Source organism: Pinus tabuliformis, chromosome 9 (genome assembly GCF_031772625.1).
Source record: "Pinus tabuliformis cultivar Carrire ecotype Pingquan chromosome 9, CPIR1, whole genome shotgun sequence".
Classification (NCBI taxonomy): domain Eukaryota; kingdom Viridiplantae; phylum Streptophyta; class Pinopsida; order Pinales; family Pinaceae; genus Pinus; species Pinus tabuliformis.
The window spans coordinates 1,741,693,159-1,741,710,590 of NC_142307.1; the positions used below are offsets into that span (position 1 = coordinate 1,741,693,159).

At 34.2% G+C, this 17,432-nt stretch overlaps 1 protein-coding gene across 5 annotated transcripts in view; it reads left to right on the forward strand.

Annotated features, from left to right (window-relative positions):
* The window catches only part of LOC149155677 (phototropin-2-like), a 536,047-nt gene that overhangs the window by 482,524 nt on the left and 36,091 nt on the right, over nucleotides 1–17,432 (forward strand). For all 5 annotated transcript variants that reach the window (XM_089445887.1, XM_089445890.1, XM_089445885.1 and 2 more), the window contains 2 exons: nucleotides 8,204–8,316; nucleotides 12,486–12,626. In XM_089445887.1, the coding sequence (XP_089302013.1) occupies nucleotides 8,204–8,316; nucleotides 12,486–12,626 (254 nt within the window). The remainder of the gene's footprint in view (nucleotides 1–8,203; nucleotides 8,317–12,485; nucleotides 12,627–17,432) is intronic.

The following is a 17,432-nucleotide window of genomic DNA, read 5'->3' on the forward strand; positions in this document are numbered from 1 at the left end:
GCCAACTCCCGATCCGTGTTTTCTGAAGAGCCCAGCTTAAATTTGATCCCGGGCTTATCATAAGATATTTTTATGGGTGATGCATGAAGGGTTTTGAGCTCAGCACCTCCTTTAAACTTTAAAAAATTTAAATTTTTTATGTGCTAAAACGATAAATTTCACAGTTGAGAGCCTCAGATTATCAGATCTGGGAGCAGAGTCGGACTCACACTCCCTAGATCTGATAGATCTATCATTCATGTACATAGATCTGTAATTATTTTCAGTTTTCTGACTTAGGTTTTCTGGGTTTAGTTTTTTGGGTCATTGTACATATCGTTTGAGTGTTTTATTGTTGTCCTGAAGCTACAGATCTGAAGAAGAAAGCTCTGTAGATTCCAGATCTAGGCCCTAGATGGTAGGATCTGGATCTCTGGTGTTTGTCAAAATCATTTTCCAAGGACATTATTCAGACATTTTGCAGTCCAAGGGTTTAAATTTATTTATTTTTTATTTTCAGATTTGGAAATTTTGTGAAGGTTTCATTAACAGATCTGAAGCAAAAGATTTTAACATTTTAATCAGAGATTTCTGGAGTGTTCTCTTGGGTTCTTGGGTCACCATTTTGTCTGCTGCCTAGGGTTTCTTTTTGCATATTTTCTAGACATAAATTTTGAAATTTGTTTTTTAAGGAGAGGTCCACAGCCATTTGCGTTTTTTTTTTAGGGCTCCAAGGTTGTCTTTCAAGACCTGTGGATTTCTCTGGCTCGCAGCCTGCTTCCTGCTCCACACTGCCATAACTGCAGTACAACCTCCCCCTATCGAACTACCTTCTCATTCCGCATTTCTCCCACCCCTTTCCGTAGCCCTTCATCTCTGCTCCTCCCTTATCTTTCACTACCTAACCCCTGCAGTGCAGCTCCCTCTCCACGTGAACTCCATCTCCATTCTCCCCTTCGATCCTCTTCCCTCCACACTTCCCATCCACAAGTGAACCCGCAGTTTTCTTTCTCCGCAGCCACGATCTTTCCCTCACCCTCCTTTCTGCTGCCTGTACTGTCCCTTTCCCTCACCCATCGATGCAGCTCCCTCCGTCCTCAGACCTCTAAACTCCTGCGTTATCCTTCATCGCAATCCCTTATTTCCTCTCACAGTCCTCTCGCTGCTTTGATCCAACCCTTCACGTTCTCCTTCCACCGTCCTCGAGCATCTCTCTATTAACTTGCACAAGCACGAAACAAAAACATTCGAATTTTCTTTTCTTTATCTCTGTACTCTATGGGTTAGTTTAGGTTGCTTCTTTTATTTGTGTATTCGATTAGGTCTAGGTCTTGTTTAATTTAGTTAGTCCATTTGTATTTGTATAATCGTAGGAGTTGGGGATTTTTTTTTTTTTTCATTTCATTTTTATTTTGTAATTTATGATTTTTTTTTATTTATTTTTGATTTAAAATTCTAAAACTTAAGAATCTAAAACATTAAAAAATTTTAAAAAATCTAAAATCTTTAAAAAACAATTAAAAAGTTTTTTTTTCTTTTCTTTGTGACATTTGATTTTAATTTTTTTTTTGTTACCTCTTTTTTTTTACCTAAATTCAAAAAATATAAAAATTTTGAAAAATATAAAAATCCTAAAAATTTAAAACAATTTAAAAATCTAAACTCTTGGTGACGTGAGAAATAAGGAGTTAAAACAAATAAAGGGATTTGTGCTTAAAACATAATCAAATTTTTAATGTGGCCTGTGGCCCATTAAAAATTCGATTTATTAACCCTTGACTTGTTTTTATTCTTTATTTTTGCCTAAGGATAATTGAAAATTTAAACCTAAAGTTCCTTAGTATTATTTGGTGATTGAATGCATTATTTATATTTCTCTATGGTCAAGATGCTATAAACATTTTAAATCATATTGACTATTGGAGAAAGTTAATTGAATTTAGATCTGGGCAGTTAATGAAAATTATTTTAAATCTAGAATATCTTGCATATTGCATATTTGGGCATTTATATTGATCATTCATGATTGTCACTATTCATCGCATATTGGAAAATTGTCCTGGATAACTTGTTTTTTTACTTTATCTGTGGTTAATTGAACATAAAGGCACTGGTCTATAATTGTTTCTATCTCATGGTTGTGTCTTGGTTACATTAGCGTTTAATCTATTCATCTGAGTTAATCGAGATTCATTTAAATTCATCAAGTTCTCCAGCATTAAACTCTCTTAGAGCCTATGTTTCACAGGTTAACCCCATCCATTCACCTTAGGGACTACTCCCCTTGACTTGTCTAGGAGAGAGTCTAAACGGAGTGAGTAAGGATTAAGAGTGACAACCCTTACTCTGAGTGTTGTCGCGGTGCTTAGACACTTTGTGCGACAATAAGTTTGATAGCAGAAAATGTAGATTGTAGGAATAGTAGTGCCAATTGCAAGAAAGGTCGTGTCAAATTGCATAAGGAGGTCACGTGTCTTCTAGTGGTGAGAACAACCTGTGGAGGTAAAGTAATATTTTTGTTGGAGCTTTGCCATGGTTTAGAAAACAGTTGTAATATTTCTCAATTACAGAATTTGCTAAAGATTAATAATAAAACCCTCGGATCTAAAAAAATGGTTTTCTCTTTGGGGTTTTTCTAGGGACTTTTTGTCCAAAAATATTGTGTCCATTGTGTGATTGGTTTTCTCAAGTTTTCTGTCAGAGTTTCTATAGCTTATTTAATTGGTGAAATTTGCAGTTATGTTTTATTCGTTATTTGCAGTAAATAATCTGCTAGGACAAATAATATGTTTTAAATGTAGGAGAATAAAAACAAGATTAACTGCAATAGAATTTTCACAATATGGAGGTTTGGGATTACCTCTCTTTCTTGGATCTAGTTCTTTCTCGTTTTCTTTGCCTTTGGATTGTTGATTGAATTTTGAGTCGGCCTTCCCCCTTTCATGCATAGCAAGTGCATAAGATTTGGAACTTTCCAATGTTCCCATCTTTGTGAGCTTATCCTACTCATGTATGAGAGACTCAATAAAAGCATAAGTGTGTGCATCTTCATGTTGCAAGCTTGACTATGTGAAAAGGGGAGACAAATATGGCATTCTTTGGATCCAATTTTGAAAATATGGCAAGAATTAATTTGATTTCTTGCTTGAATTTGTTGATTCAGCATTCTTTCAACTAAATGAATAAGACTTTGAACCTTGTGAAGAAATATTGAATGTTTTCAAAACTACATGGATCTAATGAGTTGAGCTTTTTTTCAAGGATGCAACCCCACATCTCATCCTGCTTTCCAAATAATGTCTCCAGTGTGATCCAAACTTCATTTGGAGTGGTGCTTGCTTCGATATGAAATAGTAATTCTAGAACAATTGTTAAGCATGGGAGACCAAAAGCCTCATCCATGCAGTTGAAATATTTGGATTTTTCAACTGCAGAATTTGGTTCAATCTATGTTGCATGGATATCTGATACGAACATCTACTTGAGTTGTTGCTTGGCTATCCAATATGAACCTCTACTTCTGAACTGAAGTAGAATATTTGGCTTCCATTTGAAATAGTTATTTAGCGTCAGAATTGTAGAAGGTGGAAACTTGAATTTTTACAGCTCCAAGATTCAATACCTACAAATAGAGTGTTGATGCTCTTTCTTCCTAGCTTCCATGGGCTCTGATACCAAGTCAAATTGTAGTTGGACCTGCACATAATGGATCTAGCTAGAAAAAATGAACAAAACTTGCAAGTAGGAAATAAGAAAGAAAATTGAAAGAGAAAAAATTAATTAATTCTATTCATGCACGAAAAAATGAAAATACAATTCAATGCAATATATTCTACATGTTTGAACTAACATAGCAATGAATCTAGAGAGATGTGAACATGCACTGAAGAAAACTAACACTTAATCCTAGTTAAGTGGCCATGCAATCATTAGTTAATTGTTTCATTCAAGTAGAGATTAATAAAATTCATGTATGCACTTGTGGAGTGATCTCTTGATGATAATAATGAGAATGTCATGCATAACTCCACTCACTAGTCTAAGTACAATTAAGTGTTTGTTATCTCTAACAAATACTTCAGGACAATAAATAACCAAAATGCAAACATTAAAAATTTGTTGCTATTTATATGAAATTTCTCAATCATAAATAAACAAATTTCTTGGTCACGTGACTTGATTTCAAGAGTTGTCATTCGTGAATGGTACTATTTTTTTTAATCAATGTTCAAATATCTCCTTACTATTGATTTGTATGACAGTGTTTAATCAATTTCCATGGCTACGTAGCACTTTGTTATAATGTAAATTTTGTCATTATTACAACTAGAATTGGTTGACACTAGTTGGAATTGAGTGAAAAAGGAATAGATGGATAATAGGAAGTCTAGGGAATTTAGAAGTATTATGTATGTATTAAATTATTTGGATAAGATCAAATAGATTATCATTGTTTCTTTTCATATTGTAATGATTTAATTTCTATGTTATGGAATATTTTATATATATATATAATCTTGATATTCCTTGCAAGATTTTTTCTCGTAACTGTGACTAGTGATTATTTTATTTAATTGTGATTTCATATAGGATTCTATTTGTATTAAATGCACAAACAAATTAAAAGCTTATTTGAAATTATAAATCAATGGTTTTAGGCAATGTTTTAAAACTCTGACTTGGTATCGATTTGGCCGGCTCGATTTCAATGATTCGGTCGTTGTAAAAAATACATTAAATATTTATTTTTTATAAAAACACATAATTTTAAAGATTTTCATTCATGTTTCCAAACACACAGCATTAGAATATAAATAGAAGACAACATATGATCAAAGTAGGCTCATGAATATATCCATTATATTAAAATGGCACCCAGTGCACCGTCCAATACATACACGATGATGATATAGAGATCAAAACACACATAACCAAGGAGGCTAGAAATGGCCTCTACAACAAAAGTTTGTGACCAGTACCACTGGCTACTGCTAGAGTTGCCAACATCATCTGGCTCGGTGTTACTTGGGAGCGGGAGCGAAAGCGGGGAGCGGGAGCAAAAATGGGAGTGGGAACGACATTTTCGGAAGCTCCCGGTTTGGGAGCGAATTCCGGAGGAGTTCGAAAACCAATGTCACTAACATCAAGGTACATAGAGGGATTGGTGCTCTTGATTAAATACGAGTTCCATACCCTAATACCTGACAAAATTCAATGGAAACATTGCAATCCCGCAATCCTGAAATCCTGAAAAACCGATAAGTCTACTGGATTTTGAATGAAATCTAAAATTCTACTTTCTCCATATGTAATCCAATGAGGCCGGAACCACTCTCAAACATCCTGAGTCATTTCATTGTAATGTTAAAAATTTAAGTAAAAGGATGAAAATGAAGATTAAGGAGAATGTCACTTTTACTTTAAGAATTTAACATTACCATGAATAGCATAGCCTTAGTAGGGCAATATGATCAAATACTAGGGCTTGGGAGAGGGAAATAGACCCCAAAGACCAGCAAACTAATTCATAAACCCCTTTGGAGTCACCCACACTAAGAAAAATTAAAAAAAAAATAAAAAAAAGGTGTGTTTTTATGGTTCACTGGCCACTGTCAGCTACCCGGCCGAGTAGTTACAAATCTGGCCAAGTCGGCCGAGTCATGCTATGACTCAGCCGGGTCAGTCATAACTCAGCCAACCGAACCAAATTTTCTGCCGGGTCAAAATTTTTTTCCGGCTCGGACCAACTCGGTCGAGTCGGTTCCGAGCTAGCCGGATCTTAAAACAATGATTTTAGGACAATCGTGAAGCACTTAAAAGTCGCAAGGAAAACATGCCTGCACAGATTCACTGGCTGTGGGCATGAAATATGTGGGATATCACCTAAAGCCTTGTAAGTACAGGAACAACGACTGAATGTGGCTGGTCGATCGATTTCACAAGAAAATCAGGGGTTGGGAATTCAGGTGCCTCTCATTGGGGGGATGTATTACTCTCACTCAGTGGGTGCCCACCTAATTGGGGGTCTATTGGGCTCATTTATATCGACTTCCTTAGCTCATTATTAACTCACTGAACCACATTATGGCCCAATATATTTGGTCTGGGGCTGCACAAAACTTTAAATACCACCTGGTCAAATTGGAAAACATTTCTAGACCAATAAAGCTGGGAGGATGGGGCATTATAAACCTTCGGTGCTTTGGATGGGCATTGCTGCTGAAGTCTCTACGTTGCGGTATATTTGGAGAGGGCATATGGGGTAAAGTGATAAGATTCAAATATCATAAGGACAAAGACTTTGTATTCTGGATGCGCCAGGGGTCCATTGGCATCCCAATGGGGTCGACTATATGGCTTAGTTTTAACAAGATCAAAAATATTTTTCTTCAAAATCTATGTTGGCTATTTGATATTGGACATTGAATTATGATAGGAGGGGATCAGATCCTTGGTATGTGCAAGGGAACATACATTTCCGCTGACTTACTACATATTTTCAATTGCAGAGGTATTTTCTTCCAAGTCATCCGAGAATGGCTTGGCTACATACCTATTAGGAAGAGGGCCAATGAGCTGGGATTGTCTGGCCAATTGGCTCTTAAATGGGAACGCATCAGAACAATGATGAAATCCATTAGTATCTGTCATGATGGAAGAGGAGACCAGGTCACATGGGTTGGTAAGAAGAATATCGGGGAGATTGAGGTAGCAGACACCTATTACAACCTCTGCATGCAAGAGCTTCACCTCATTGAGATATGCTAGTTCTACAAATTTTGGCGCACGAAATTGCCCTCCAAGATCATCATGTTCCTTTTGCTGACTTGGAAAAACAAAAACCTTACCTGGGACAACCTACAAAAGAGAAAGCGACAAGGGTCGGGGATCTGCTATCTATGCTGGAATGAAGGGGAAGATAACAATCATTTATTTTTGAATTGTCCATGCTCGGTTCGCATATGGAGACACTTTTATGTTAATATGGGCATTCCATATTTGCAATATGTTAATATTTTTGACTGTGTGGAGCGTTCAATGTTCCAGATGGAGGATGCTTCCTCTGGTTGTCTTCTGGGAGATTTGGAGGTGGCGCAACCAAATTATTTTTGAAAATGTCAAGGTAAAAGAAGATAAGGTACTAGCTCGTATTACTCAATGGATCAACGTCGATAATGATAACAACAACGTGCCCAAGGATAAGACTGTTAAGGGAGTTGTTCCATGCACAGTATACCCCGCGGGGTTTTTTGATGGGGCATCCCAAGGAGGGATGTTTGTGGTTTTTGGATTAAGTTCTCAGAAGTACAAGAGTACTGGGTACACTGGAATGCGGGATGGGGCACGAACATGAAAGCTGAAGCCATGGCATTGTGGGGCTTACTTTGGTTCACAAAATACATGGACATACCTCACATGCACTTTTTTGGGGATTCCCGGATCATTATAGATCATATCCTGGGAAAAAACAAGATTCAACAAAACACACTTCAAGGCTGGCTATGTCTGATTGAAAAGCAATGGTCCACTTTTCAGGATTCCACTATACATCATATTGGATGGGACCATAACCAAAATGCAGATCAAATGTCCAAAATGGGTCTTCTGGATGCACCAGACAGAATGTACATCAAAATAAAGATGGGGAAACTTACTATAGGTGTTGGATGTCTCCTCTTGCCGGGGCATTGAACACATTCTACAGTCACAAAAGAAAGGAGGATGCTGCCAGAAGAGATAAGTATGCATCATTATGTTTTTTCATTCTTTTTTTGTATATGGTACATATATAAACTGAGTTACATCGTCCTTCAGTACATAGTAGATAATGATGGATACTCTCACTTTTTTGTATACACATTAGTGCCACATAGTGTTGATGAACTGTATGATGAATATGGGGTTCTATATACATGTATGCCAAATATAGATTAGGATATTTGCAGAAAGCAGCTACAAAAGCCCAATTTTCTGAATTATGTACTGTTTTATATAATACAAAAAAACGAAAAAGAGGTATTTTTCTTGCTGAAAAAAAAAACCAAATCTTTGTTCGTGAATCTCTTGCCATGAGTTAAGAATCTATATATTATTTTGAATCGTGTGATATTATTGTTTTATATTTCTTAAATATTATGCATCATAAAGCATTCGTGTATTTTCTTAGTGATTACATATACTCGTGGTGTTTTAACTGAACATTCCTGTTTATTTTTTAATCCAGGGATCTTGTTGTACGAACTGCTTTATGGGCACACGCCATTTAGAGGAAAGAATAGGCAAAATACATTTGCGAAAATACTTCACAAAGATCTCACATTTTCCAGTAGCATCCCGGTGAGTAATCTTCATACCCGTAGCCCTTTAATATCAATAATTTTCATTTTCATACATGGATGGAAAATATTTAAGTTCTTTTTTTCGTAATTGTTTTAAAAGTTTATGATCATGTAGATGTGATATGGCTTCAACTCCTATGTATCACATTCTCGAAGGGATTATATTAATGCATAGAAATACAGCAGAGATTTACAATCACACACCCAGTGGGATTTTAATTTGGTTGATGGATCCCAATTTTTCTATTCAGAAGTTATATGGCATCCACGCGACATAGATGTTTTCGGAGTTAAAAATAAATAAAATGAATAGAGAGAGATAAATAAAAACCTGCTGTGACTTTCAAATTAACAGTTCTCACAAAGTTTTCCCCTCGAAATTTTGTATAGTCAGTTCTACCAGCTAGATTACTTCTTTCAAATTAACAGTTCTCACAAAGTTATCCCATCGAAATTTTGTATAGTCAGTTCTACCAGCTAGATTGCTTCTAACATCTATTGGCTCTTAACTTTTTTAACAAAAAAAAACTGTCAAAGAGTTCCTTAGTCATCTAAAGTAATGTTAGATAGCAAAACTAAAAATTACCTCCCATATCTCTATATATATATAGTGTCTACATCCGGAAATGGGCAACCAAAAAGGAAAATTCACTGTCATGGAAAAATATTACAACTACCCATCAGAAGCAAGTGATGTGCACCAATTTTGGCCAAAATATACTGTGTTATAATCCTGGATGGGCACCAAAAAGGAAAATTCACTGTCATGGAAAAATTATTACAACTACCCATCAGAAGCAAGTGATGTGCACCAATTTTGGCCAAAATATAGTGTTATAATCCTGGTAACTTATACAGTGAGTTCAAGGGATCGAAGTGTTGACTGCATATCCTCGCGGACTGCTTGCTGAGTGCTACCTCCTTGATGAACTGCTTTTGTACTCTACTACGTGAGCACCTTTCATCCCCGTCATTGTGTAAGTAGTTTCGAGTAGAGTGTAAATTGAGGAGCAATTAGTCATGCCTGTATAACTTAAAATTAAAATGAGCATAGCTTTACTAGTGTTCTAAAAAAATATTTAGAGATTTTCTAGAGCATTCTCCGTGAGTTTTTGGATCCCTCAAACAATTCAATCAATTAAAATTAAAGAGTTGCAGCTCTATTATATGATAATTGGAATTAGAAAGTTGCAGCTTGAGTGTTTAATTGTTGCAGCATTCTAGATTCCTCCTCTTTCCTTCATATTGGTATCAGAGCCCAAGAAACCAAGTTATCAGAGCTGAAAGAGAGCCACCACAGTGAGCCTCCATCGCCGCCCTCACCGTCGTGAGCCAGAGTTGTCAGCTACTTGTGAGGGAGCCGTGAGCAGGCTGGGAATTCGTACTGCTGTTCGCAGAGACCTGCTACCGCTGTAAGCAAGAAACAGTCGCCATCTACAGGAAACCCAGGCTTTTTACTACAGTCAGGAGCACTGGTGCTTGAGAGTTTCAAGAAAAAGTCGGAGCTATTGTTAGCAGCCGCTGCCATGAGACACCATCGTTGTGTGCATGGAGGACTAAGTGTGCTGTGGGAAAGTGTCAATCATTACTTGAAATAAAAAATTCACAAGAATTAGTTTTTGAGCAATCTGCTAGAGTGAAGTGAAAAAATTATTTATTCAAAATGGTTTTTGGGAATAATAATGAAGTTATGTGCGAGACTTCTGTTCATTTATAATATTTTTGAAGTTTTCCTCGGGCATAAAAAAAGCAATCCGCTAGAGTGAAGTGAAAAAATTATTGAACTTCTGTTCATTTATAATATTTTTGAAGTTCTCCTCGGGCATAAAAAACAAAGTGATTGGGGATAAAGAAGAGGGAGAGATAAGGAAAAAGGTATGAGAGTATTGAGAAAAAAAATAATGGTTTTGGTTTTATTTTATTTTTATAACGAGAAAAAGTGTGTTACGTTAAAGAGATATGGCAGTGGGCTGCTTCCAATTTTATCAGGAAAAACTCTAAAGTTTGAGTCATTAGGATGAAAAAAAAAAATTACATTTTCAATATGTCTGGGATCTTGTAGTTTGTGGTTATACAAAGCTAGCTAATGAAGCAACAAACAAGCTTTGACAAACCTAGAGAAGGATCAACTCAGAAACAAGAGAAAGAAGATGGAAAAGCACTTTTTTAATCCAAAATGGCATCAATGAGACTATATTTCGCAAAATCTCAACAACAAAGTTCTCCAAGACAATGCAGGGCATTTTAGAGACTAATTATGAGGGTATTATGAAAGTGAGGATAGTTAAGTTGCAAATATTGACGATGAATTTTGAGAAATGGAAGACGGAGTCAGAGTTTGTACGTGAGTGCATGAACCAAGTCATAAACATTGTCAATTAGATAAAAATGAATGGTGAAGAAATTTCAATTTAAAAACTAGTGGAGAAGGTTCTAAGAACTTTGCCTAAGAAGTTTGATGTTGTGGTCATAGTCATTGAAGAGTCTAAAAACTTGTCACAACAATTAGTAGATGAACCATTGGATCCTTGTTATTCCATGAATCTTGAATAAATAAGCAAGGTGAATTTTAAGAGAATGCATTCAAATCCATATTTTTATCTCAGGAGGTAGACGAGGATCAAGGACACGAAGAGGGAAAGAACAAAAGCAACAATTAAAGAGATGATTCTTACGGAAGCAACAATTAAAGAGATGATTCAGAACAAGAAAGGCGATTACATCAAAATTTTGATAGTTCAAGGGGAAGTTTAGCAGAAATTCGTAATCTTATCAAATGTATGACAAATTGAAAATTGCGTACTTTTATTGTAATAAGTTAGGTTATTGTGCACATAAATGTAGGAAAAATAAAGTTGATCTTAACAACAAGATGCAAATTATTCTTCTAAGAAGTGTGAAGAATATTTATTCCTTATATGTAAGGCTGCTCAAGAGTCATTTGATGATATTTGGCTTATAGATAGTGGATGTAGCAATCATAGGACATTAAACAGAAGCATAATTGCAGATCTAGATCAATAAGGACTGAAGTCAAGTTGGGGATAAATAATATTCTAAATGTTATGGGAAAATGAATGGTTAAAATCCTCACTAAATAAAGTAAGGTACATACCAGATGTGTACTATGCTCCAAGTTTGAAGGATAATCTTCTCAGTGTTGGCCAACTTACTCAAAAGGGGTATAATGTAATATTTAAGGGACATGATTGTTTCATATATGATAAGCTTGCTAGTAATATGTCGATTGCCAAAGGTACAAAGAATAATATGTATCCTCTTGCCATGAAGTATGATAGACATGATGACTCATTTGTTCAAAAAGAAACTTGCTTGGATGATTTTTTATTATGGGATTCAAGTTTGGCCATCTATATTGTGGTGATCTTAGACTATTGCAAGAGTAGAAGATGGTCGAGGGGTTGTCTCCCATTCAAGATCCACTCAGTTCAAATGAGAGTTGGATTCTAGCAAAGCAACACAGAGACAATTTTCCTAAAGGAGTGTCTTATAAAGAAAAGGCACAAGTTAGTGTTAGTTCATACATATCTATTTGGTCTAATGCAGATCCAGTCACTCTAAGGAAGTTACTTCTTCATAACCAGATGTTCCCCTTGATCTCTCATCAATATGCCCAATATTTTATTTTTTGAAACATTCCAGAAAAAAGTTATGATGAAAATGCCAAGATACCACACTCACTTTCTTTCCAATATTTTCTACTTTTATACATTATCATAACCCTTCTTGAAAATACATGTTAATTCAAAATAACACTTTAATTCATTAATTAAATAATTTTTTTTTATTTTTTTATTTCAGTTCTCCAAATACCATGGGCTTTCTAATTACTGTGGGAAGAAATCACTCCTGTATTCAAATTTAATGCATGTAAATGGCATGTTAAGAAGTATATTGTTACAATGTCTTTTCTAATTTTATTTTTTTGTATTCTTATAATATGTTTTTTTAAAAGATAGCGAAAAATAATTTTGTGCGGAAATAAAATTCACTAACAATTTTTAGTAATCCCAACCCAAAATTAAAAAAACCCAACATTTTTTTGATAAGACTACACCCATCATGGCTAATCTAGCTCTTTAACATTTTTATTATATCAATCACACATTTAACTTTACCCCGTCATGTATGTTTTTTTCTTGCCAGGCAAGCTTGGCTGCGAGGCAATTAATACATAGATTGTTGCACAGAGACCCTGCAAATAGACTGGGCTCAAAAAGCGGAGCACATGAAATCAAACAACATCCTTTCTTCCGTGGGATACACTGGCCGCTCGTGCGTTGCATGGTAAGTCTGTTTATGCTTTGCATAGTTATTCATCAATTAATTGTTTGTGTAATCCTGTACATGCATATACTTCAATTAATGATATAAATTTGTTTAAAATGGTCTTTACAACATTACAATTTGTGTGAAAGTTGTATCATTGCTATAAAGAAAAAGTAAAAACTCAAAACACAATTTTTCCCTTTTTTTAACCTAAAAGGCTAAATCTCATGAACATTTTTTTTCAGAAGACAAGTCATACTTAACTTGTTATTTGATATCTACACCAAATTCATATTGTTGGCTTTCCCTCAACGTGGATAATTATTCCATTGTTTTATAGCATTGTTCATTTTTTTAAATTATCGTTGTCGTCACGGAATTGTTTACCTTTCCCATTTTCTCAGTCATTAGCAGTGATTTCTCCTCGTTAATCATGATCACTTATTTTATTGCGGCCAATAATCATTACTAATGCTTGAACATTGTTTGAAACTCAATATCATCACATCCTTCTTGATGTGGTTAAATTCTTTATTAATGACATAGGGATATCTCAGTTTGGAGCTTATAAACTAAGTGAATACACCGTAATTACGCCTACCTATAGGCGTCTCTGTATTCGGAAGTGGGCACTTTAATCTTTTTCTTAATTAGAAATTGCAATCCTAGAACTGAAAAAAGATGCTGGCATGTTTTCACCGACACGTTTCAATCAATAAACCAAATCATCAATAATAATTGAATCCTTGCATATCTGAATGTAAATGTATTTAAACTATGTTTATAATATTTTTTTACTAAATTGTGATTATTTCTGTTTTGATGACCATTGATGATAATTTCAATAATAATTGAACCCTTGCATATCTAAATGTATTTAAACTAGGTTTAAAATCATTTTTTACCAAATTGTGATTATGCCTGTTGTGGATGAACATTTATGATAATTAGTGAACATTAAATTTAAAACTACATGTATAAAACATGAATTGAATTCTAAAACGTTTTGTTGTTCATATTTTGAAACTATCCCTATGTTGTTTTAAACGTATGATCGTAGGAGCGTTCGCTCTAGGTAAGTGGATAAATAAACGGTAAGGTTTTATTATATAATGAATAATTGTTTTTGCTCGTTCATATTACAGCAGGTTGAATTGTTATTGCTCGCATACACACATTGTATTTGAATTATTTTGATTTTTTTCCAGTAATTTTAGCAGCTGTCTATAATGCGACTTTTTGAAAGCCTTTCCGGCGGGTTTTTCCGGTCGAAATCCGGCAGGAATTTATTGGAATCTCAAGTTTGATAGCTAGTTTATGCACAATGAAAGCGTCCCAGGGGTTTTCCAGGGCGCTGAATCCAAATATGCAGTTAAAAAACCATTTTAACTGCAACAAATCAAGATTTAGCCTCAATTTCTTCCGCCGGATTCCGTCACCGGAATCTCCAAAAAGTCGCATTATAGACAACTCCGTAATTTTAGGATTTTATTATTATGTTGAGAAGAGTTTTTTAGCCTACTATGCAAGAGGTGTTATAATGTCTAGTCCTGTAAACATTTTGACTTGATCAAAATAAAAATAACCTTATGTTAAAATTCTACATTATCATTTTTGTTAGCAATTTTTGTTGAGTAGTTAAGGTAAAGTTTGAAATAAAAATAAAAATAACCTTATATATTTTTTTATTTTTTTTGGTAGTTAAAGTAAATTTGACTTGGTCAAGTTAAGGGTTGTTTTTGAGTTCCAAGTTTATGAGAACTATAATATTATTATCCATGATATTCATGTAGATCCATCTTAACTCCAGATCTACCAAGTCGTGAGAGGGATCAAATCTCTTGGGATACAAATATCTTAAGATGGAAGGAAATTTAATTCCTCTCGACTCTTGGTAAATCTAAAGTTAAGATGGATCTAGAGTGATTATATAAACAATTAGTGTTAAATTATAATATACAATTAGATTTCATTATTTAGGTGTATAATGAATAAACTATAAGGTTAAATTATAAATTATAATATATATTAGACTTAAAAGCTATGGATAATTAGGCTGAATTATAATTAAACTATTTAACTACAATTATTATTATTTTAAGCTATATTAAATTATTAAATTATTATTATTATATAAACTTATTTTAAATATATTATATTATTTTATTAAATTATTTTATAGTGTTTTAATATTAAATTATTATTTTAATTTTAATTTTAAATTACAATATTAATAAATATTTTTAAATTTAATTATAGTATTAATAGCTTTACTTACTATGAAAAATATAATATAAATAAATCATCTTAAATTAATTATTTAGCTGAGAGGCTCATTCTACAGCTTAGTGTGAAGGCGATGTGTTAGCTTTTCAATCAAGCAGTCAAGCAAGGGTTCCCTAAACCTTGGACTGAGAGCCTCATTATCCCTATTTTTAAAAGTGGGGATACAAATAACCCCTCTAATTATCGAAAAATTATGATCAGCCCTCTCTTAGCCAAGTTATATGGTAGTATTTTGGAAAAGAAGTTAAGCATATGGCTTGAAAGTGAAGGTAAGCGGGTTAAAGGCCAAGCAGGTTTCAGAAGGCATCACTCAACAATAGACCACCTTGTTACGCTTAGGATGATTGCGGAGGAATGTCGTAATGATAAATCCAATTTATTTTGTTGCTTTGTGGACTTTAGAAAGGCTTTCGATACGGTTCCTAGATACAACCTTTGGAATAGATTAGAAGAGCTAAAGGTTCCTCTCGAGTTGAGAGCTGCCGCTATAAGGTTATACGAGAATGTAATTGCCAAGCTAAAGAGCAATGAAGGGTGGTCGAAAGATATTAAGTGTAACATCGGAGTTAAACAAGGTTGCCCCCTCTCCCCTACCCTATTTGGCATTTACATCGATAAGCTCGAAGGCTATTTAGAGGAAGCAGGATGTGATGGCACGATCTTAGTTGGGATAGTCGTCATCCTTCTTTTTTATGCTGACGATATTGTTCTTTTGGCAAGGTGCCCATCTGATCTTAATAAGCAACTCAGGCTTCTTAAGGATTTCTGCTCTACCATGAGTATGACTGTTAACACTAAAAAAACAAAAGTTATGATTATCAAATCCAAGAAGGACACTTACGCTAATTTTATGTATGACAATAATAACTTGGAGGAAGTGTATTCTTACAAGTACCTAGGAATTGATATTCATCACAAGCTCAACTGGAACCATAGCATTGAGAAAAGGATTAATGGGGGGTGGAAAGCTTACTTTGGTCTTGAAAATAATTGTAAAATAGCAAACCTTGTAATGTGGGATAAAAAGAAGTTCCTCTTTGAAACTTTAGTCACTCCTGTTATCTTATATGGCTGTGAGGTTTGGGGTTGCAGCATCTCTAGAGAATCATGGAGAAAGATTAAGCAAATCCAGAAGCGTTTTATAACTTATAACCTGAAAATTAAAAGTAATACACCCTATCCTATTCTCCTTATAGAAGCAGGGCTTTCCCCTATTGAGAGCCTAGCTATGCTTAGGTTTCTGTTGTACAAGCACAAAATCAGTAACATAGACGATCATAGACTTCCTAAGCTAGCTTTAAATTCTAGCCAAAACCACCTAAGGCTCAATCGAGGGTGGCATAAAGACACAAGGGCCTGGTTAAACTATTGGGAGATCAATGAAAATGATGCATTGCAAAACATAAATAACATTAAAGATATTGTTACTTCTAAGTTCAAAGAAAAAATGTGGTGTGAGAAAGACTTAGCGGCTAAAAGAAAATTAAGTTATTATAAGAAGGTCATCAACCCCACCCTAGAAGATCAAAAGTATCTCTCTATTTTAACTAGCTCAAAGAAGAAAATTAATATAGCAAAGATTAGAACGAATTCTCATGAGCTCCATAGTGAAACAGGTCGTTGGGTAGTTCCTAAAACGCCATGGACGGAAAGGATCTGCCATATATGTGAGAATAGGAACATCGAGGATGAAAACCACTTCCTCTTAGAGTGCCCCGCATATAACCACATTAGATCTCAGTTTCACAATCTTTGTTACAATACTAACCTTCCTAGCCTTTTACAATGTCAAAATTATAGTGAGCTCGGGAGGCTTCTCTCCAAGCTTTTTTGAGCATAGGAATAAAATCTTAAATCAAAATAGATAATTTGTTTATTTACGTCCGATAGACCATTATTTGGTCTCAGCGGACGTTAACCATCATCATCATCATCATGTTCGTCCTTCTTAAAATAAAAATAAAATATTCTCAAAATTCTATAGCTAAGTGTGAACGCGATGAGTAAGCATATTCGGCCCTCTTAAAATAAAAATAAAATATTCTCAAAATAGAAAATCAATATTGGCTATGTTATATATAATTAATTAGTTGTCCATATGAACTAATATAATTTCATGTAAAGTAATTAGAAATAATATGTGTTGTAAGATGTTTAAACCTTATACTTTTCAAAAATATTTTAACACATCATATCAATTTCATAAATAAATTAATTAATTAATTAATGTTGTATAGAATAAAATATCCAATATCTTATATGAATAAAATATTTAATAACAAAAAATCAGTTTAATATGTGCTCATAAAATGGCTCAATGCACATGTTATGTAATCTCTATAACATTCAAAAATACAATTTAACAATAAAAATTACACATTATTTTTTTGCACTCTAAAATAAGTTTGCATGTGAAGAAATTTGATCCCTCTAGACTCTTGTTAGATCAGTGGTTAAAATGTATCTATACTCATAATATGTAATAAACCATGTTCTAATTGAATTATATAATTATTGAGTAACTGTTATAAATAATAT